Raw genomic sequence first — 23712 nt, 5'->3', positions numbered from 1 at the left:
CTCCATACAGTCCTGATTTGACACCTAGTGATTAAGGTACTATCTTTTCATGCATATGGAGAAGTGGCTTGCACTGAGTGCTTTGACAATGACGAAGAATTTGAGGACTGTTATTTCCAAAACTCACTTTCTGCAGAAATGAGCAAAATAGAATTTTGTGTGGTTTATACTTAAGAAAAACGATATACAGTATGTATTTTGCTTTTGATGTGTATATGGACCAAATACTGTCTAAAAAATGAAGTGTTTAACATAGAATTTGCACGTAATTTTTTTTTACATACAATTTTCCAACGAGTTATTTGCGTTTCCTGAAAAATTATAATTTTGTAGAAAGCGAGTTTTGCAAAATCGGTCCTCAATTGCAGTCCAGTGTTGTAGGTTGGCTTCAGTCACAGGCAGGGGACTTTTATGTCTGCAGTATACAAAATCTTGTTAAATGACATGATAAGTGTCCCAATTTAGCTGGTAACTATGTAGAAAAATAACTCCAAGTTTGTAGTTTCAAGCTGTTGCAAACAAATTCTGTAACCACATTGCCTTTTTGTTACAATAAAACGGAAGTCACTTTATGAATAGCCCTCATATAATAGAAGCCTTTGTTGCTTTATCCTAGTTTTACATTTAAGATAATTCCTGCATGTTATGAAACTCATCTACACATTTCATTAATTTCACAATTGAAGAGCAGTAACAATGAACTGGTAGAAGTCAGATGTCTCAGGACTCATATTAAATATAGGGAATATACGGAGTGATAAGTGAACTGAGAGGAAAATGTATGCAGTGAAGAGACGTGTTCCTGCCGTGTGTGCTCCTGAACATGCAAGTTCTCTCCAAGATGGCGTGTTAACTCATGCCATGCCCCACTGCTGTGTTAGAGCTACTCACACACACACACAGGTCTGTACGTACCTCGCAACACACAACTCAAGTTGCATCAAGCTCATTTATTCGAAACAAAAGCGGACAGAGATACAAAAGTGAACAATGTTGTGATTTGGAAGGCAATTCAAGTTACAAGAGAAATGCACTGAGAGTCTCTAAGCTACGAGCAACTGAATGATGTCAGAGGTGGGTTCCGACTGGTGGAGGTTCTCCACGCTGAGCAGACGAATCAGCTCCTCCTCCTGGTCAGACACGAGCCAATCAGGAGGCTCCGTGTCCGACTCCACCTGCCAGAGCAACAAAACAACATTCAGCACCGCGCTACTGGAGTCTGGTCCATGGCAATCACGAGCATTTGGCCCAAAAGAAGTAAATTGCTCAAATGCTCTTTTTGCACGTGCACATTTGCCGGGTGTTTCTGTGGCTATGTTATGAATTTTCAGCGATGACAGAGAAGGCCAAAAGCATCGATGAGACAAAGAACCTCAGTCTGGAAACACCTCAGTTGAAAGTTATATGTACAGCTCGGATTTTTAAGTCATTGATTCTGGTTCACGTTAACACTTTGTTTAAAAAACTTAAAATTGTTTAGCGACATGTTAAAAGTGTTAACATTTTAAAAAAGGTTATGTACCTTAGACAGACAGCCCGTTTCGATGCCAGTGCTGTGTCATCTTCAGTGTCCTACAAACTACTCAGTTCGTAGTTCGTAGGACAGTGAAGATGACGCAGCACTGGCGTCGAAACGGGCCGTCTGTCTAAGGTACATAACCTTTTTTTAAAATTTTAACACTTTTAACGTGTCGTTAAATAGTACATTATGCAACGAGCCTATTATGAAGGTAATTAAGATGCGAGTATGGATATTTATGAAACAAGTGCAAGCGAGTTTCATAATTTTCATATGAGCTTCTTAATTACCATTATAGGCGAGTTTCATACGACTTTTTATGCTCGACCATATTTATAACTTGATATTATTAATTTTCTTTGAATCTGACCTTGACCAATGTCCCGTATGTTGTGAGATGTGCGGAGACGCGAAAGTATTGATTTTTTCCGAGGAACAGATGTTCACATTGACCTTGCTAGGCCATAAGAACCTACAGAGATAACATTGAAATTAAATTAGACATTGAAAAACGAGATGACAAATTGAATTTATTTGAATATTATTTACAATTAACGCTAATTATTATAGTAACAGAACATAACCTTCTGCGACAGTATTGGATTTCCAGCCTCCGTGACTTTTCGCTAATTCTCTTTCGATTGCATATCCGAGAATAATCGATACTTGCGGTTTTATAATGGTAGAAAACTGACCTGTCATTGGCTGATCAGTTGTAACCTGAGTCGTCATTGGCTGAAAGACCTGACCTTTAATGAGTAGGTGTACTTTAATGACATGCATTAAAGGTCTGCTACCAGGTGTATAATTACTACATTTCGGCATGGTCGAGCATAAACAATTTTAAGATTTTTAAGTGCTAAAAATCGGGAAAATATTTATTTTTTATCTGGTAGAATACTTAAAATATGTTATAAAAATAAAATATTTTACCATGTTTGCATTATTTTATGTAAATAAAAACAATATAAAGAGTTCACAGGAAAAATGATGAATGTCACAGTTTTCTTAAGGTTGATGTCATTATCTAATTCAATGGATCACTGCGAAATTTAATGTTGTGCTTATGAAAAATGGTAAAAAGGAGAATTCTGTGGTGTTACGGTAAAGGAGGATAAGTCATTTTTTTGTGCAGGTGAAATTTTGTTTTCCAGATGAACACACAAGTTAAATTATATAAATGAGTGTGCAAAAATCAAAGAATACTAGCAGTTGATGTGCTTTATTTGTGTAGAAAATTATTTGCAATAATGGTTCGAAGTTTAATTTTCATTTATCTTGAAACTCATTTTTATGACTTACCTCCATTTACCCAAACACCGCAGAATTATCACCACAAATACAGTAATCCTTCCCTTTATTTTCTATAGAAACAGCACTACATCTTGCAGTTATAGACTCAATTAGATCATTATGTAATCCTTAACAGAAATGTGACATTCATAGTTTTTCCCGCGAACTCTTCATATGCAATACTGACCAATATAATTTATGCTATGCCTCGTCAACTTCTGAAGAATTACAATAGACAATGAGATTCATCCCAAAGTTGTCTGTCACAAATGACTGATGATTATCGTGGAGCACTGCCTTATACTGGCAAAATGAACACTCCACATCACAAGAAGTCAGCCTGGCAAATTTATAGCAGGGTGTCACTCACAGCAATATCCATATTTTGCTGTCTGTTCACACTTGAGATTTTAGAAATTACTTAGTGTATTAATAGGAAACATTTCTTCGAAATCGCTTCATAATTTTAATGCTCCAATAATGACATTCCTAACATCCCTTCTAGTAGAGCCCCAAACTTCCTCTAAGGCAGACGTCTCAATAGGGCCTTCTCGGAGCACTTCCTCCTCTTTCTCTTTTTTTTAATGTAAGAGTGGAACAAGATGCGGGAGCAGTTCGTGTATCTCCGGATGACGTCATTGACCACGACGTTTGAATAAACATCTGCAACTGCTACGATGTTGTGTCCATCTCCGAAGAAAGAATGTCCTTATTACCGCAAATGTATGAAGAAATAAACGCTTTCGTGGAGAAAGCGAAACTGTGGGAGTCGCAAGTTTCAGTGGGTAAACTGTTACTACTTTACTAATCTAAAATTGTTATCTAATTTGAATCAAGACCAGTGTAACAAATATAATGAAGTACTCAAGGACTTGAGAAAAGAATTTGTAACCAGATTTAAGATTTGAATAGTTCTAATTTAAAATAAATGTTTGTGAATTTCTAAGATGTTTTGGTTATTTTTAATTATTGAAAACATTACGGAACATATTATTTAACTATTATTGTAATGAATATATGAATATTGGCATATCAAAAGAATACATACTTTAACAACTGACAAGTTTAATAATTGTAATTTTATTATTATTATTTAATTGAATTTTATTTTATTAAATATGGGATAAACTTAAAAAAAAGAAAGATACCAAAAACCATTTACTAGAAATAAATTATTGTTGTTCTTTAGTCAACTGTCCGAAGACATGTCTGAACCTCACAAGTGATACCAACTTATGAGGTAACTAGGCCAGGATATAATGGGGTAGGGTGGCCAGTTCCTTGTGCTTAAATAATTACGTAACATGTATGGTTGTTCATGCTTCAGATGTTTTCTTTTTACTTACTGATATATAATTAGAAAATAAATTTATTATTATTATTATTGCAAACTACTTAAGAAATTCCTTCCGAAAACAACCGTCTATTGTGACAGTACAACTCAAAAGTGCAGCTTTGTGGCATTTCTCCCGCAACAGTTACACTTAGCTCACTCATGCTTGTAACATGAATCAACAATCGGCTATCTTCAGGTACTGCGCGTATCCCTTCAGCTGACTACGCTATCTACACTTGCTCTTTGTAACAACTTTTATGCATTGGCCTTGAGACACCTACACTAAGCTAACCCAATTTTTTTTTAATTTTCACAAATTGAACGAATCTGTTACAGAGTTTCTTCGTAACACTTCGAAAGTAATTTTTTTCTCGAAACTGACTCTTCAGGAGTATTCATACTTTATAAAAGGGTATATCGGCTCATACAAATGCGCTAAATAAATTTGCACTAATGATAAACTGAAATTTAGAATAAAATGGAACTGGCTCACTAATTAGAGGCTTCTTCGTCATGCCTGAAACTGTAGCAAGGGTTTGTTGCTAGCTGGGTGTTGTGTAACCTGAGATCACTGTTCACCCTTATTGCTTTCTCACATGGCTTAAATTCTGCAACATATTGCTGTAAATGATAACTTGTTGATCATTAATCTGGAATGGGAACTTTTACAGAAAATTATTTAATGAAAACTGAATACAGTAAACCTCGATAAGACGCGCCCGCTTATTACGCTATCCCGTGTAATACGCTTTTTTTTGTCCAGTCCCTGCACATTTCATATATAACGCCTTTATAAAATACCCCGTTTGTTGCGCTCAAGTCCCGCATAATACGCTGTTTTTGTGGAATATTTTCGATGTAATTTTCAGCAATGTACTGAACTAACTGGTGCCATTAGTTCATGAAAAGTATTGGTATTCGACCCTTTACTTGCGCATTTAAACCTTCATACTTCATACCTTAGTATACCCCCACCCTCTTGTTGCACTCTCTTATTTGACTCTTTATCTGCGCGCTTAAAGCCTACATACAGTTACAATACCTCACCCTCTTGCTAACCCTCTCTCTCAAACAGCATTCCTCACTCGGCTATAATAAAATTCTGGAAATTTTTGCTGGGCAGTTTGTTGTCCTTAGTGTATTGAAGTGTCTGTGAATTACAATGAGTGTTACACGAAAAGCACTTTTTGTGTCGGAAAAATTGGAAATCTTACGAAAGTACGATGAGGACAGTACTCTCTGATGCATTAGGAATCCCATCATCGAGATTAAGGACGATAATAAAAAATCGCGACTGAATCACTGCAGTTGCGATGTAAGGAGGATGTAAGAGCAGGAAACTGAAGTGTGGTAAAATGAGAACTTGGAGAACACACACACGGCAAACAACTACTGTATAAATGACTTTTTCTCTGAAAGAATTAAGTATAGTACATATTGTAAATGTCTTTGACGTACAGTACAGTAATTACATAATGGAGTAATATTATATTACCTTTCATGAATCATGTATTTCAATAAAGAAAAATGTTAATAGATACTGTATATAAGTCAAAATTAGTATACCCGCCTAATACGCGGTCCCGGTTAATACGCGGTTTACACCCGGTCCCTTGAACAGCGTCTTATCGGGGTTTTACTGTATTTTCATTTTTATGTGAAATAAAATTAAAAATATATACTTAAGTAACTCTGTCCGAAACTTAAAAATCAGTTACAAGTTTCTATTGCAGTGCAAATAAAATATATATTTACCTAAGAAACCTAGTCCTAGGTATAAGCCCAAAACATGTTGTCTGGAGGTTGCAGGAGATGATTGTAACAGTAGTAGAAGGGTGAGCAACCCTGCCAATATGTATGCACACATCACAAGAGGTTGTGATCGACCTTTAATTTCCTTCGTATGTGAAACCTGTTTCACTAGAGATAGGATGCTTAATAGAGTAGTTGGAATAGTCATGTATGGACTGATATGAAGCCATCAAGTTAAGATTTACAGTGAACATGTGAGCATGCATAGTAAATGATTACGTAATAGGCCCATATATTCTTTCACCTTGCTTAACCGCAGCAGTGTACACTGTGTTTTTGAGAAGCATACTCCCCAAGTTATTGGAACACGTCTCACTTTGTGTTCATCACTGCATGTGGGTTCAACATGATGGTGCCCCAGTTCATTTTACAAATGGTGCTCGTGAATACTTTATCAGGCATTCCCTGAAAAGTGGATAGGAAGAGGAGGTCCAGTTTCTTGGCTGGCTCATTCACCTGATCTGACCCCATCATGTCAAGTCTTTTCTACGATACACATGTAGAGAACGAAGAGAATCTCCTGGCAAGAATCCTAGCTGCCTGTGACATCGTTAAAATGATTCCAGTGATATTAGACTGGATTCAACAGAGTTTATTGCAATGTTAGCATTAAAGTTGAGGGATGCCAGTTTGGAGCACTGTTACAATTGCAGTCCTCGTAGCTTGAAGATCATGTTATTATTAGATCTAAAAATAAAGCTCTTTATGTTTTCTTATTCCACTTTAAAAGGCATCTCAAAACAGTTTTGGTTTATAACTATTGACTGAGGCATTTCTGAACCAGAGCTCCTTATCTTAAACTGATGCTTTTGAACTTTTCCATCATATCTGAAAGTTTGTAACATTACTACGGAAATACCATGTATAAAGTTAACTCAAATGCATTACCGTCCTGTATTAGAAAAGTATCTGAGAAACATGATTTCGAAAAATGTGCACTTGTTTTGATCTACAAGTATATGACATGTGTCCTGTGCAAAATATTTTTCAATGCCTCCCTTAAATATATTAATTTTATGCTATGACACATCTATTACAACGTTTTTACTTTCACATTATACATAGTATAAAAGAGAAAGAGAGTACTGCAAAGTTGCAAACAAAATCGATTTCGAAATTTTCGCAGAAGTATAAATTTTCAGCATCCATGGTTCCAAAAAAGTGGTAATAGACATTCTGTAGAAGTAAAATAATTTCTCCTAAATTAATAGTCAGGTTTTGTTCATATTCAGTATATATGAGTCAATATATCTAGGATGATGCACTTGAAATATAATAATTATAATACAAATTAATAGATCTTTATTTTAAATTAAAAAACACGCAATGTCGCTTAACTTCAAGAATTATTAAATAGATACTTAACAGTAGAAAAGTGCAAAGTGCCAAATTTATAAACAGATTTTATTAATAAAAAACTTTCTCTCTTACACAATTTTGAGATTTTAATTTTCATAAATAAATTAGAGGCACATATGACAACTTTTGAGCAATCTTTATCAATGGTTTAATGATACTACTAAAATTAACACACTGAGATAAAAACAAACTTCACAATTTATGAAAGGTGCTAAGTCCCATAAACATTTTGTAGGTGCTGCATTCTATTTGTTATCCACATATCTGCAAATAGTATTCCTTAATTTCTTCCTTGACCTAATATGGAATCATGCTCTTTAAATCTGTTCTTTTCATCTGACATAGAACTCAGTGAGGAACAAACTTCATACGTTGCTGATCATATCTTTCACGTGTTTCCTTTTTATGAGACTTTTATAATGATTATCATATATTCCATGTCGACGACACTGTAGTGGTATGACAGTAAAGACACTCATCAGAAATGTTGTTGAATAATCTTGGTCATAAATTTTAGAAAATAAAGCTATTTTCAACTAAGGCGTCACTTCACTGCATTTTAATTTGTATTTTCATGTCACTTACAATAAAGGGAAACGTGCTAATTTTTAAAACAAACCAGCTGTATCATCTCGAGGTAATACATTATGTTTCTATGTGATTCATAGCCCTACATTACCTATGTATTATGTTGTATATAAGTCTTACTTCCACTGACCTTTCTATTTGTAGAAAACACCATGAAATACAATCACTATTGCCTTTTACCTGAACTTCACTATTAACACCATAACTAAGCAACAGAAGGAAATCAAAACCAATGGCACATTGCACCTTTCTTATGAGAGAGCTTGGTAACTTAGCACCATGGTCTTAATAACAATTTACCATCTTCTGTGGACCTAGCCCTCTTGATATGTAATGCTTCTTGGCACGCTGCACCATTTTACTGAAATATCACAGTTTTTTTTTTTTAATTTGGCACTTAGCACCTTTCTAGTGTTAAGTATGACGATATTTAATGATTTTATTTGTAATTTTTTTATCATGTATAAAAACTAGCAAATGAAACAGGTAGGTTAAAATCGTCTGAGAAACTTTTCCTAAGATGAATATATTATTTTGTGTGCGTGTGTGTAATTATTTCTACCTTCAGTAACAAATTCAACAAAGTACTTACTACTGGACAAATAGATGGCATGGCCACATTATTAAGGGGAATACAGTGGTGAGTAATAAAAACAAAGAAATCACTTTGCTAGCAAGTATTAAGAAGGGACATTATCTCTAGTGGGTCTCGTTATAAACTACTAATATTTTTTTAAGTAGCTGTTCCTAAAAGTGATCTTTTAATGCTTTTGAGTGTCTTAAAAACACCATATTACGTGCGAAATAGTACATTATGCAACGAGCCTATAATGGTAGTAATTAAGACGCGAGTATGTTTATAAAACGAGCGCGAGTTTAATAATTTTCATTCGAGCGTCTTAATTACCATTATAGTCAAGTTTCATACGACTTTTTATGCTCGACCATATTTATAACTTGAAATTATTCATAAGTATTCATGTTATTCTTATTGACTGAGGAGCGGAACTGAGCTTGTGCAATACCTCGTAAATTATGAGATGTGCGCAGATGTTAAAGTATTGATTTTTTCCGAGAAACAGATGTGGACATTGACCTTGGCATTGAAAAACGAGATGACAAATTGAATTTATTTCAATATTATTTACAATTAACGCTAATTATTATAGTAACAGAACTTACTTTATTTCAAATAAAGGTGATTTATTGATTTATTGTTGTCTTTCAATTGCATATTCGAGAATAATCGATACTTGCGCTTTCATATTGCTACAATGGTATTTTCTGATTGGTGGAACACCTGAACTTTAATGAGTAGGTGTACTTTAATGAGGTCCATTAAAGGGCTGCTACCAGGTGTATAATTACTACATTTCGGCATGGTCGAGCATAAAATACTTTTAACACTAATGAAAAAAAGTATTATTAACACTGACTTTCAACTATTTGCACTGGTAAAGGCAGGAAAGATACAAAACAACACATTCTTGTGCTTTACTGTTTGGTACAAAGGAAGCATAATCAAACGCAACTCACTTGATTCTAATTCAATAAAAATCTCAACACTGTGACTTTTATATAATCTAATGCGATCAAAATTCCACTTATTCTAATATTGATATGAATATGACAACTTTATAGCAGTCTCTGCATAATAAGCAAAGCCAGTTAAAAACAGACGAGAACACAAAATGAAAACTGTTTATTTTTTTTGGTCTTCTAGAAAACTTAATGTAGGCCTGATAAAAAATTTTGTAATGTAAATAATTCTATATCTCTTATATTACTTCATATCCTACAGAAGCTAACACATCTTTCTCGAGAATAACATCATGTATCAAAGACAGAACTTGTTCTGTTCAGCCTGTCTTGTTATGTATTTGTATGTGTATTTCAAGTCGGTTAAATATCAGTTAAAAATATTAATAACTTTACACAAAACGTGTTTTATATTTAATGGCTGCAGAAGGGTACCTGTCGAATACAGGGGGGAGAGCCATTAATCCTTCCCATTGAAGGCTTTAAGGAACCAACCTGGACAAATACCCAATGTCCCATCCCTACCTTCCCGTGGTGCAGCTGTTAGTAAGCATAATTTTACGAGCTGAACTAAAGGGAGGGGCTACTCATCAATTAGCACTGGTCAGCTTGATGAGTTAATGACTGAATTTGGTATAATTTTCCTCTATTCAATACCTAATTCCCTCTTTACCCTTTCCTATCCAGTCCTCTGACTGAACTCTTACTTTCTTCGACCCTGACGGCATTAGAGCATTCGAGGCCTAGGGGTTCATTTCCCTTTCCTTCCTCCTCTTCCTACTTTTCTGTTCCTAGTGCTGACCTGCTATGGCACTAAAATCGTCCTGCAGTGGCTTAAGGAGGGAAAGCTGGTGATCAACAAGATCTCCCAGCTAGGTCCAATGGACCCGTCGACCAACAGCAGGTGTGGTCCTCCAGACATTCTGGGGGTTGTGTGTGAATGAAGTAGCCACCAAAACGTTAAAATATGGTGTTCACTTAAATCGGCTACAACTTGCCATTTTCACTCCAATATGAAATGAGTACCATTAAGGTAAAATTATTCGGAGGTAAAATAGTCCCCCAATCGGATCTCCGGGCGGGGACTACTTTAATGGTACAGATTTTAATTTATAAATCTGTGCTTCAGTGGCTGGCCATGATAATATCTTTGAAAAATATTGGAATGCAAGAGGTCAAATGACTTTATTGTCAAATGCCTGGCATTAGAAAACAACATATTTAACCAACAGGTTTTTATTGAATGGGATGAATCTAGTATGATTTGCATAGAAATCATGCCATTTGCTGTCTATGCATAACAAAACTTGCAATGCATGTAATATATATAAACTTGTAAGATATTTTTAAGTACGTCTTATTAAAACAATATAAAATAAAAAACAAATTGGAATAGAAATGTTTTCCTCTTTCGTTACAGTGGAACACTTGACATGTAAGCCTGATGTTAAAAGATGAAATAGATACCTAGTATACAGATATTAAATTATGGTCTTATTCTTTGCCACTCACGATGCAATTTAGTTATTTTTCTTAACAACTACTGATTTCTCCTCTTCTACACTAAAGGCTGGTCCGCAATAAACTAGGAATGAGAACCAGAACGAGAATGGGAAGCAGATGACTTGAACGTGAAGATTTTTGATTCACAATAAACCAAGAACGAAAACATCTATGCATGTCAATAACGATCTGCAAGGTCGATATTATGTATTCTGATGTTATTTATGTATAATTGACCAATACATAGCACAAATGCAAAGCAATTCTACTGAATTTCAGGGATAGTTACAAGCAATGGATGAAGAAATTATGTCACGGCCTCCTTGCTACAAAATATATGACGACCAAATTGCTCTTTGACGGTAACAGAATGAATCAAGTAGGCTGTGATCTGAAATGTGAACATTAAAGTTAAAACTTGACCAACTCTCATGTTGCCATTCCCGGGTTCCAGCGAGCTTCTCATTAATTGTGAATACATACATCGGTTTATTGTGGACCAGCCTTTAGTAGGTCTTGTGGGCAACTGTTCCCCTTGACCATGCAGAGCATTGGGGCCTGTGACCTACCAACCTTCTAGCCACTGCATCTTTCCCACATTAAAAAAATTATTGACAGTGACAAAGGAAAAATCTACTGCGCCAATTAAGAGGACAAACCACGAATTATTCTCTATCAAAGACGGATCCAGGGAGGAGCTAAGTGGGGCTTTAGCTCATCCCCCTTCAACTAATATGACAACAGTTATATTCAATGATTCAGAACTTTCTCAGGCTTCTAGCCAGGGCTGACAAGCTGTTTTAAAGACCCACCACTGAGTGCACACAAACTCTGTGTGACTTGAATTGTAGTTTTCTGTTAACGAACAATATTATGTAAATCTGGCTTTCAGGTATAGCTCCCTGTGAAGTTAATTTGAATAATTTCAAGGGAAAAATTGTTCCGGGGCCGGGTATCGAACTCAGGACCTTTGGTTCAGCGTGTCAACTTCTTACCTGGCTAGAAGCCCGAGAAAGTTTCGAATTATCACGTCACTAGGAAAGCTTCAGTAGTTAGTTATATTTAAGTTTATGGAGTTATTTTACTTTGATGAAATTAAATGCAACAGTTTTATTTCTGCCTTATATACGTACGTCACCAATGCATTCGTTTTTAGTGAGCATACACCCCTTGAATAGTAACTAGTGAACGCATCCCAGCAACAGACTGGACTGGTGAATAGTAGGAAAAGAAGCCCTTACTTTAGGGAATCCTGGATCTGCCACTGTTCTCTGTTCGCGTCCAAAGTGATGTTACATGGCGTTACTCACGACAAATGAGGGCGAAGTAAACACATTACATTCCCTAATCATTTACTTAAATTAATACACCTAAACCAATAACAGAAATAAATAAATCCTAACACCTAAAAAATAATAAATAATTTAATGACAATGGTAAAAATCCCTTTCAAGCGTGACGTCGTGCATCCCCAACTATAAACGACGATATCATAACGTCTCATGGCTGCACTCAGCTTCGACCCCTTTGCACCCTGTTTCCCCTCTTCTTGCCATTACTTTAGAGAAGAACAACAGTGAGTACACGACAAAATGTTGGGAAATTAAAATACCTCAACTGAGGTCATAGTTTGTAACATCACTATTACGTGGTAAATAGAAAAAAAACAAAAAATAAAAAAAAGATTCTCAGATTATTGTTCAAATAAAATAAAATCACCCATCTTCAATCCACGGTAATGATACTGCTGATTTTTTTTTTAGCAAAAACAGGCACCAGAATTTTACAGAAACCAAGTCAAACTTTACCCTATAATTCTGCAAAAATTATAATTAAAAGAAACTTCCAAATAGAACTGTTGAAGCACTTCAAAATTCAAAGTAATAACAAATAGTGGGCAGTTACATTGCAAAATAAATATTTAATTCCCAAACACCCTAGACTTGATGCTGCAGCAACATTTAGATTGATAACAGATAACAACTACTTGACTGCACACCTTTATAAAATTGGAATCTTCAACTCTCCAAATTATATCCTGTGTCATGAAGACAATTCTACAATGAATAAGTTGTTTAGCTGTCAAGACGTCGCCTACAAGAATGCTGACCGGACTTTATTGGGAAGCAAGAAAGCAAATGGAATATATCCAAGCATTTGGCATTAGATTACTACTACTTATTGCGCGATAATTGACTTCGAAATTTTATAACATTGTGGAAAATAATTCATATTTAAAATATAATCGTCATATCCAAGGTTATGTTACATCAAACAAAAGCAGTACATAAATGGCACTGTAATGCATATGCACCTGAATTGCTGCGTGAATACGTACAGATTATCTTATTAACTCCAGAAAACAGACGAGTTGTTAAATAAGAATCTTCATAATACTAAAACTAACAAAAATTTAAAATGCTGACCACATGATTATCTCAACTCTCTTAAGGTGCATCTACACGATTCAATTTTTCTTTCAACTTTATGCATTCAAGCAATTAATGCAATATTGATATTTAATATTAATTTTTATTTATGTAGTGAAGATGATGTTCAAAACTGCGCACCACGTAGACACAAAATCTCCATGCATCTCAATTGAATGTGCGTTTTAAACTTTATTCTTCCAATATTCTTCCCACACTGCACGCATACGCGCACTGAAAACTGAACTGTGTAGATGCAGCTTCAGGACTGTTTTAAAACTAATTTCAATGCTGATGGACAGAAATACATTTCATAAAATTATGTTACAGTGCATCATTGTGGTTTGAAAGAGTTAACTGTAAGAATTGCAAATTATATTATATGACACAGAAGCAACATATGAGGCTAAGCTTGTTTTGAAAAATTAAAAGTTGTGAAGCTTGTGTATTGGTGCATGGGAGTGTGCTTCATTTGTTACCCTGTAGAGAGGAAACAGACTTTCAAACATTCCATGGTACATGCATGTGACATCGATCCAATATGAAGGCTACTTCCTACCCTTTCATCTCACACTTCAGTATCTACAACATGCAAGGTGCTGCCTCATCCAACATAGTCAAACACCTTCACAGGAGAATTACTTGACAAGAATTTGTACAGTATGAAAAATGATGATCTGACCTGGAAAACTGCATGGGAAGACAAAGGTGTATACTACACTCTACCACCAACAATTGAGAACAACGAGGTAGCTAAATGTGACATTGACTACATAATCAGCAACAGCAATTTCAGAAATGGAGTTAAATCCCTGTACAAATTTAAATCTCCCTCTTCTCAACATATCATGAATTTCGTCGTAAATAGAAAATTTAAAAGATTCAATCGAACAGCAAATACGTATATCAACTGTTCCCTTTCTAACACTGCTACTACATGTGGAGTTCAACTCCCAGTAAAGGGCTCCGTAATTCTCGAGTTCTTGTTTCTATTTCTAAAAAGTGACAATATTAAGTTCAATATAATATCCATAGTATGAAGACGAAAAAACAATAAAAACAGAGTGAAGATATACCGTATTTACTTTTGTATAAACCCCACCCCAATTTTAAAGGTCATTTTCAGAAAAACATAAATAGATAAATAAAGATACCATACTCTTGAACTAGGTGTTTAAAAATTTTCATTTCATATAGTGATCAATACAGTGATTGTACACGCATACTTTGATGATCCTTGCATACATGCTCTTCTTATCTTCATCACGTAATTGTACAGTTGGTGTCAATATCGAGATACTTGCTTGCTTTACCTCTAAGAAAAGGGTGCTATAAACATCATCTGTTGTAAGATTTCAAAGTTCATCTGATTCCTAAAGCAGTGAAGGTCTTCTTCAGGGGGATATTGATCTAAAATACGATATTCCCAAGTTTTATGGCATAATATACTGGTAATGTAGAAGTGGAGATAAAATATGAGTCAATTAAGCGGAATCGTTTATCATGGAAAGACTCATGATGCCATGTTTAGGTACAATTTCTCTTGAGAAAGATAAATGCGGTAGCTTCCCATTGCTTTTCACACACCACTATACCTTTTGTATCTTAAAAGATCCCAGCGGGGAGGTGAGGAAAATGGATTCGACTAATCAGGCCCTCCGAACTTTACCGAAATTTACTGCAAGTGTTAAATATCAGTTATATTCGGGTTTTTGACCAGATCAGAGACTGGGAAATCCTAATTAGCCTTTGAAGCTATGCTAGAAAGAGTGGGTGAAGAAAGAATGATGCTGAAACTGATCAGGAAGAGAACAAGGAATTGGCTCGGTCACTGGCTGAGAAGAAACTGCCTACTGAAGAACGCAATGGAAGGAGTGGTGAATAGAAGAAAAATCCAGGGCAGAAGAAGATATCAGATGTTAGACGACATTAAGATATACGGATCGTAAGTAGAGACTAAAGGGCAGAAAATAGTAAAAATTGGAGAATGCTGGGTTTGCAGTGAAAGACCTGCCTTTGGGCAGAACACTACGAATGAATGAATAATCGAAAGTAGTAGTCTCCATGTTAACTAGAATATATGGCAACATATTTGCAACCAAGACCTCTTCAAGTGATATCTCTATCCAATGCTTTTGCTTCAGTAAAGTCTCATTTTACAAACCTATGGGTCAAAAATTGGCTCTCTTCTGACAAAGGAAAAATTTTACAGTTTGTACAAAAGAAACCAAATGACCTGGAAATGTACAAAAACTTGCTCAGACATGTTCAAACATTTTTAACAAGAGCCAGAACAGGTCACATTGTCACTCAATTGTACCTACACCGATTTCACATTTCTGATAATCCTACTTGTCTGTGGTGTAATAATCATGATGAAGATCTGGAACACATTCTTCTGTACTGTCCATCCATAAACCACAAAAAAAGTAAATTAAAATCATCAGTACCAGTTGCAGAAGACACAGCCCTGCAGTATATATTGACTACACCCCACCTCTGGCTACTAGCAACAGGCATCTATAATGAACACCGATCAAAATACCCCTCATTTCTCGTGAAAAACAAAAACTGAATAGACTAAAGTGGACTTCATGTTGTCAGCAAACAGCTGGATACATTAAGAAGATTGATTGATTGATTGTTGAAGTGGACCGACCTCTTCTTCAGTATCCCACTCGTATTTTTATGCCAAAATTTGGCAAAAAAAAAAAGTGGTGCTTATACATGAGTAAATACAGTATCATTAAAAGAAAAAGGGGGAGATATAAAACGCATCCTGCATAAATAGGTCGTTGTCAAAATGTGTAACAATTTTTAAACAGAACACTCGAGTTTGATGCATGTAGTAAATGGCTTTGAGAGAACCTGTAGGTTCATTGCCACCCTCACATAAGTCCGCCATTGATCCCTATCCTGAGCAAGATAAATTCAGTCTCTAGCATCATATCCCACCTCCTTCAAATCCATTTTAATATTATCCTCCTATCTTCGTGAATGTAGTAAATATGTAGACGAAATAACCAAGTTCACATTGTATGATGTCTGACAATTGGCTGGTATCTAAAGAAAGTAAGACTGCTCCTCAGAAGAACAGAAGACTGCACATCCCGACAAATGTTGGACAAGTATGTATGACCTCCACATCCACACAGAATCCTGTCTTGTTAGTTGAAATCATGTTAGTGCCGCTCAGCATGCCATTACCATGCATGTACAGTGCAGAACATGCATACCTTTGCAGAGTCCTTCAGGTGGTTCATGGACGGATCATTGATACTCTTACCAGATGCAGCCTTTGTTGCCTGGATCAAGTCTCCGAGAGCAGATGCCACATCTTTCACTGCGTTGATCAGCATTACCTGAGAAGAGAAAACATAAATTTTATTTTTGGTGCAGCAGTTTTTGGTTTTTTCATTGTGTCAAAGTGCCCTTCACACGCTCATGTTTGTCTGCAGACCATGTATGCAGTGACAGTCTGCACATTTGATCTGTATGGTTCATTTTGCTTCACACGTTCCATCCTCAATCAAGTTTTCACACAAACGTTCCATCCTCAATCAAGTTTTTGCACAATCTTGAATTAAATGTCCGAAAGTGGAGAGGGTTAAAAAAAAACTGTCATGACTAAAGGAAATAATTTGCTTACAAGATGGTTCCTCTGCCTCATGCTAATACAATATTTCGGAAGTTAATAACAACAGAAAAAAATCAAAATGGATAAGATGGACCAAAGACCGACTTCTAAAACATTTCCTCATGTAAATCTTTTAACCCTCGCAATTTAGCTGCTCTAGAATTTCATGCTACTTATCTGGGGTCTTTTTTGACTCCAAGAATATTACTAATTAAGATATTTTATATTCAATGCATTTTTATATACAGTAAAAGCAAATTGTAAGTTTTTATTGGAACTAGAATAATTCACTATGTTTAAACAGTGAACTGAATTAATTAATTTAATTAGTTTAATGGCAGACTATTTATTCCGTAAATGTATTTGTATTTTTTCAATTATCAGACAACACATTCACTTTCCTTGAAATAAAACACAAAAAGGAAATTTTTATTTCATCAAGTGTTAATTATTATATTTGGACAATTAATTATTTAATTTAGTCTCATCACCTGCTGCAGTAGAAAGAACAATAAGCTAATTTTACAAATATAAATAATTACTCTTGAACCTACAACATTTTACCCATAGACTATATGGCAGTTTATGCTGTATTTGTTTCATTTGTTCACTTTCCAAAGCACATGTTCACTTTGCTTACAACAAAACACTATCACTGCAAAATAATTCTAACTAGAAAACAAAGACATCTTCTATAGCTGGGGCCATCCACGAACCCAAGCAATAAACATGACAAAAATAATCAATATATAACTATGAAATAATAATCTTAATTGTAAAGGAAACTAAAATAACCAAGGATAGCATATCTAGGTTACTGAAACGTTTTGGAGTATATGGATGTAGATATTAACAATAAAATATGATGTGGGGTCAGAAAAGACCTCAAGTAAGTGCCGAGGGTTAAACGAGCTCAAATTTGAAAAAGATGACTGGCTTAACTACCTAAGAATTACAACAAATTTTGAAAAAGTTACTGATATTTATGTCTGTGTGTGTGTGTGTGTGTGTGTATCTAATGACCAGTAATCAATCTAAACATGGTCACGGCAGATTTTCGAGGTAGATCAGGAATTAGTTTTGGATCTTTGAATGATTCTTTCCCTCGGGGGAACCTGTAACCCCTAGAGGGCGCGTCCCCAAGTGGTGGATCGGGGAATGCCTCTCAGAAATGAGTGGTAGGAGAGAATTGAAATATCTCCCGTGGACCAACAGGTAATTATCTATGCTAGCCTGTCATGGCATAGAGATGCGTCCCACAGGAGGCAGAGGTGAGAACGGTCGGTGGACTCAAGTAAGCCCTCCTGGCTAGGTCCGAAGGACCCGCTGACCAAAGACAGGTGTAGTCCTCCTTTTGTATAGGGGGTTGAGAAAGGACAGTACAACCGCCAACTCTTAAAAACATGGCGTCCTTCAAGAAAATGGTTCAAATCAGCTCATCAAAATGTTACTGATATTTATATATCTTTAGAAAATCTCTTATACAGTTTAAATATATTCCAAAATTCTGTCATAATATCACATTCAAGGACAGCTATACAAATTATAATTTCACAACAGTCCACAAAAGGGACTAAAATTCAGGATTGTAAGAAAATGATTGATCTATTACCTAACTACCAAATTACCTAAACTACAGAGAGAGAGAATTAGTTTACAGCGGATTCTGTCCCATCATGATATAAAGGAAAATGAAACGGCAGACTTTTAGGACTGAAATTTTACAACCATCTAATAATGGACTTCCATTTTATTCTGTAAAACCAATCAAAAGTAAATTCAGATCTATCCGAGAACAACAAAATTCGGATGGAGCGAAAGATAAATCATGGTAAATTTTACTGACTAATGCTGGGTTGCAAGAAACTTGTTCCATAAATTGCTATTCTCTCGTTAAGTAACGGTCCTTTAAACTATTCCAGTCTTTAAAGTATAGGTCGTTGCAAATGTGATTTTTAACGATCTGTTAGCTATTCCATCTTTAAACGGAAAAGATTCAAAACGACAGAGCCTTCGTAGCCGGCGCAAATAATTCGCTTATTATTCGTGCATGTCGCTATGGTAATATTGTGTTTTTGGATAGTCATTGTTTTCAAACAGGCATCAAATACTGACCCAGGCCAACATGCAACGATTCTTGGTACAGATTGATAGAGAAGTAACCCTTCCTGTTTCGGTACATCTCATTCAAGTGTCCACTAGGGCTTTGAATTTTCATATGGCTACAGTCTATGCACCAATCACGTTGGAAAAATTGCAAATTGAGAAGAAATCCTGTTTTACTGTTTGTACAGAATTTCCTTGAAGCATAGTAATGTATTGTTATCTCATTCTTGCAGTGCAGTCACACATATTATTATTCTACAAACTGTAGATTTATAAACATGAATATGATCCACTATCACATTCTGAAACGCCCCTATTGCGTAATAGCGCAAGGCAATTTACTGCGTGCGATTTGTTTTCCAATATAATGCCCTATTTCATGCAAGAGAGCCATGAATGTGTCTTTCGATCATCTAAATCTAACCTTAAAATCAATATTATCGTATTCTTCTAGAGGATTCGATCTGTCTCTAGTATTCTTGGTCTTGATAGATGTTGTACCATATCAAACATAACCTCTACGTCAAACGATTCTATAATAATAATAAAATTGTTTTATTCACAAAACTTTTCCTATACACACATGAATCTCGAGTTCAATGTGATATATATATATATATATATATATATATATATATATATATATATATATATATATTACATTTCACTTATTTACTTCTGATGATAACATATCCACGAAATTACTTAATACTGTCAGATACAAAAACAAGAAATATACGTACAATATGGTGGCTAACAATTCGTTAACAGTTTATAGCTCCGATTTTCGACCTATAGTTTACAGAGTGCTTTAACGAACCAATAGCTTTAAAGGTCGTTCTTGCAACGCTTACTGACGCTAAATGAACAATTATAGCACCAATAGTGTTTAACGAACCTATAAATGCTTTCTTGCAACCCAGCATAACCCAGGTAAATCTATTGTTGCGATGTTCAGGTTGATGACAGGTCATGATTGTTTGGCAAGCCACCTGCACAGGATAGGAATTTCCCATAGATCCGCCTGTGTATTGTGCGTTGCAAATGTAGAGATAAACATGGAATACATCAAAAGATTCACAGCACTATACAAGACGATGACATTGTCAAATGTCTATGCATTGGACCAACAACAATTATATAAGTATAGACGAAGAAACATTCTTAGAATGCAGTACCGGTATGTCAAACTGATACGATATTGTAATGGAAATCAGTAAGTCCTTATGGTAGGCTAACAGTAACAATGAGGTTTTTGGCAGAACATAATATGAAGACACGAAATTTTCTGCTGTGATATCACCTCCATCATTGATGAACTTTCATAAAATTCCTTCGTATGCACTCTGGATGTTATTAATTTTCTTTAATGCAATGCCACAATCTGCATTAGGTACAACTTATTTGAATTTGGAAATTAATTTGTCACAGGTCGTGTTAAGGCTCATTCACAATGAAAATTAAACATAACGTAGGCGTTAACTTAAGAATATAAACGTTACGGTAAAATCAAGAAGTCATACCATCATTCATGATGGGAACATAAACATAACTGCAAACATACTTGGTAACCATGGAAACACTACAACGACGCCATTTCCTCATATTCTGTCGTATACTTCAGCGCTCCACGATTGTGTTCTGTTTGCAAATCACGTAAGCATAAGCATGAAAGTTTGGAGTTTGCAAACTTTCATGTTAACGTCTTACAGTAATGTTTATGTCAATGCTTATGTGAATCATTGTGAATGATTTCATTTGGTAGCCTGGGCGCAAACTTCTGTGTTTATGTTATGGTTATGTTTAATTTTCATTGTGAATGGGCCTTTATTCTTATTCCCGTTACTATATTCTTTGGTCTTAACTTTCCAAACAGCTGGCAATGTTCTATACAGTTCTATGAATTCACTCATAAATTCACGCATGAATCCTGAAAAGAATCATTCATTGTTTTATTTCAAGTAGACAATACATCGTCACTAGGAAGAAGACTGTGCTGTCTATCTGCGTCACCTTAACTTGCACTTGCATTCTTTGCATTAATTGCAAGCATTGCCAGACTTCGCACAGGACGAACACAGACCAATTTCTTTGTCGGCAATTTATATACAACACACAATGACTACCTCTGGTTCTCAGTACAAACACAGTCTGTGGAGACAAGCCAGTGTTTATATCTGTGCGTGTAAAGGTCCTAAATATACTGAAACATCCAGCATCTTGGAACTATAGTTTGTCCACTCTTAGTTTGGGTCCTAATGTAAACATTAACCACATGCCAATCACCACAAGACATTCTACTCACGGAGAAGTAGTGCACAGTCTAAATCCACGCACAAGTGGAAAACAAACTAACTGGTGTGGTGTGTACAGGTCTGGTTCTGGTGCATGGATACAATTTATTTGTTTACATTCGAATCTATTTTAAGAATGAACAGAGTATATGTCTTAGCTCAATCAGTAGGGAGGATATGTGTTGAATTTGTTATCAAGAATGCAAAATACTTCTTGGCAATGGATCCAACACATAGGTTTCTCTTTCTTTATCTCTGCTGATGATGGAGCTGATAAATAGTTCCAAAACGTTCCATGTTTCTGCATCTAAAGTACGATGCAAAAAACAAAATATCTCACATTGCAATTTACATAATTAAAATCTTAAATAATACATAGTATTTGTTATGTACCAAAGCACCCAACTTTCACCACAACACTTTAAATAATATTATTATTTACAGAAACAATAATTTCCAGGTCACAGATGTCATACTAACTGGATGTGTCAAGTTCAGAGAACTGAATGATGGATTTCTATATAAAGATAATTTAATTTGTTAAGTCTTCAAGCAGGGAGATAACACTATCAGATAATTTTTTTTCTGGAATGAGAGGCCATTGACAATAAAAGGTGGAAATTCCTTGGGATACATGAATGAGAAATGAATGATGTTAATAGAAGTCTGGAGATCGTGAACTTTGCACATGAACAGACCTATGCTTTGTATTATGAAAGAAGAAACATGACAGCTCTCAAGATAGTGAAATAGAAACACAAGGTGGGTCACGAGTTGCTATGGAAACAAATGTTAACACAAGTATAGAGTAAGAGGAAGGTGAGGTTAATGATTAGGAAAAAACAAAGTATGTAATTACGTCTCGTGATTACAACATAGTACGAAATGGAAATATAACAATCGGAAATTTATCCTTTGAAGAGGTGGAAAAATTAAAATATCTTGGAGCAACAGTATAAATGACACTCAGGAAGAAATTAAACGCAGAATAAATATGGGAAATTACTGTTATTATTCAGTTGAAAAGCTTTTGTCATTAGTCTGCTGTGAAAAAATCTGAAAGTTAGAATTTATAAAACAATTATATTACTTTTTTTTTTATACCATTAAGTACGAGAAAAATTCGTACCGGCACCGGGAATCGAACCCAGGACCTCTCAGCTGTGCGCGCTGAGTGCTCTCTAACCAACTGAGCTATGCCGGGACCCGATTCTCGTACTTAATGGTATAAAAACAAACTGACTAGTCATACTAGTCGAGCAAAATATAATGAGGTGGGCGAGACCTCATTCATATTTGATACAGTTATATTACTGGTTGTTCTGTATGGTTGTGAAAGTTGGATTGTCACTTTGAGAGAGGAACAGAGATCAAGGGTATCTGAGAATAAGGTTCTTAGGAAATATTTGGGACTAAGAGGGTTGAAGTTACAGGAGAATGGAGAAAGTTACATAATGTAGAACTGCACGCATTGTATTCTTCACCTGACATAATTAGGAACATTAAATCCAGACGTTTGAGATGGGCAGGGCATGTAGCACGTATGGGCGAATCCAGAAATGCATATAGTGTGTTTAATTGGGAGGCCGGAGGAAAAAGACCTTTGGGGAGGCCGAGACATAGATGGGAGGATAATATTAATAAGGATTTAAGGGAGGTGGGATATGATGATAGAGAATGGATTAAACTTGCTCAGGATAGGGATCGATGGCAAGCTTATGTGAGGATGATAATGAACCTATGGGTTTCTTAAAAGCTGTAAGTAAGTAAGTAAGTAAACATTGATTCGACGTACACTGCTGTTTTCAGCTAATCCGTGGACTTCTTCATATGTGGTGTATCCACTACTCTGCAGCACTTTAGCAAGTTTCGATCGGATGGTGTGATGTCTGTGGTTGTGAAGTGTCGTCAAAAGGACAGGATCCCAAGACATGTGCAAGTGTTTCAATCTCGTTGTGGCATCGCCTGGGATCTGCCTCTTTCAGTATTTCTAGCTATAAGCCCAGCAGAAATGCGTTCAATTTCCGGAGGAAAATGGAAAAATATCTTCTACACATTTGGAACTGTGTTGCTCAGTTTTTCATTTGTTCAGTATTGTGTTAAGCAGTCACTTGTACTATGGGGGAGTCTAGTGTAAGTTCTTAATCTTAATAATACTTGATTTTGATTTAGTAACATTATTAGATTCTCTAGACTAAGATGGTTGAGACATATAAAAAGAATGATAGTTATATTGTCAGACTCCAAAACAGCTATTCTATCAATAGTCTCTAAACACACACCTTCATCTCAAACAG

The 23712-nt window shown here is 35.5% G+C and overlaps 1 protein-coding gene across 3 annotated transcripts in view; it reads right to left on the bottom strand.

Annotated features, from left to right (window-relative positions):
• The window catches only part of rhea (Talin_middle and talin-RS domain-containing protein rhea), a 182890-nt gene that overhangs the window by 16471 nt on the left and 142707 nt on the right, over positions 1-23712 (bottom strand). For 2 of the 3 annotated variants that reach the window (XM_069836352.1, XM_069836353.1), the window contains exon 26: positions 16615-16740. In XM_069836352.1, the coding sequence (XP_069692453.1) occupies positions 16615-16740 (126 nt within the window). Of the gene's footprint in view, positions 1-935; positions 1176-16614; positions 16741-23712 lie in introns of those variants that run through there. The other variant, XM_069836354.1, reaches the window with a different exon arrangement.

The sequence above is a fragment of the Periplaneta americana genome, chromosome 9 (assembly GCF_040183065.1).
Source record: "Periplaneta americana isolate PAMFEO1 chromosome 9, P.americana_PAMFEO1_priV1, whole genome shotgun sequence".
NCBI classification, from domain to species: domain Eukaryota; kingdom Metazoa; phylum Arthropoda; class Insecta; order Blattodea; family Blattidae; genus Periplaneta; species Periplaneta americana.
The sequence above is the reverse complement of the archived record's forward strand: the minus strand, read 5'-3'. Positions and strand labels throughout refer to the sequence as shown.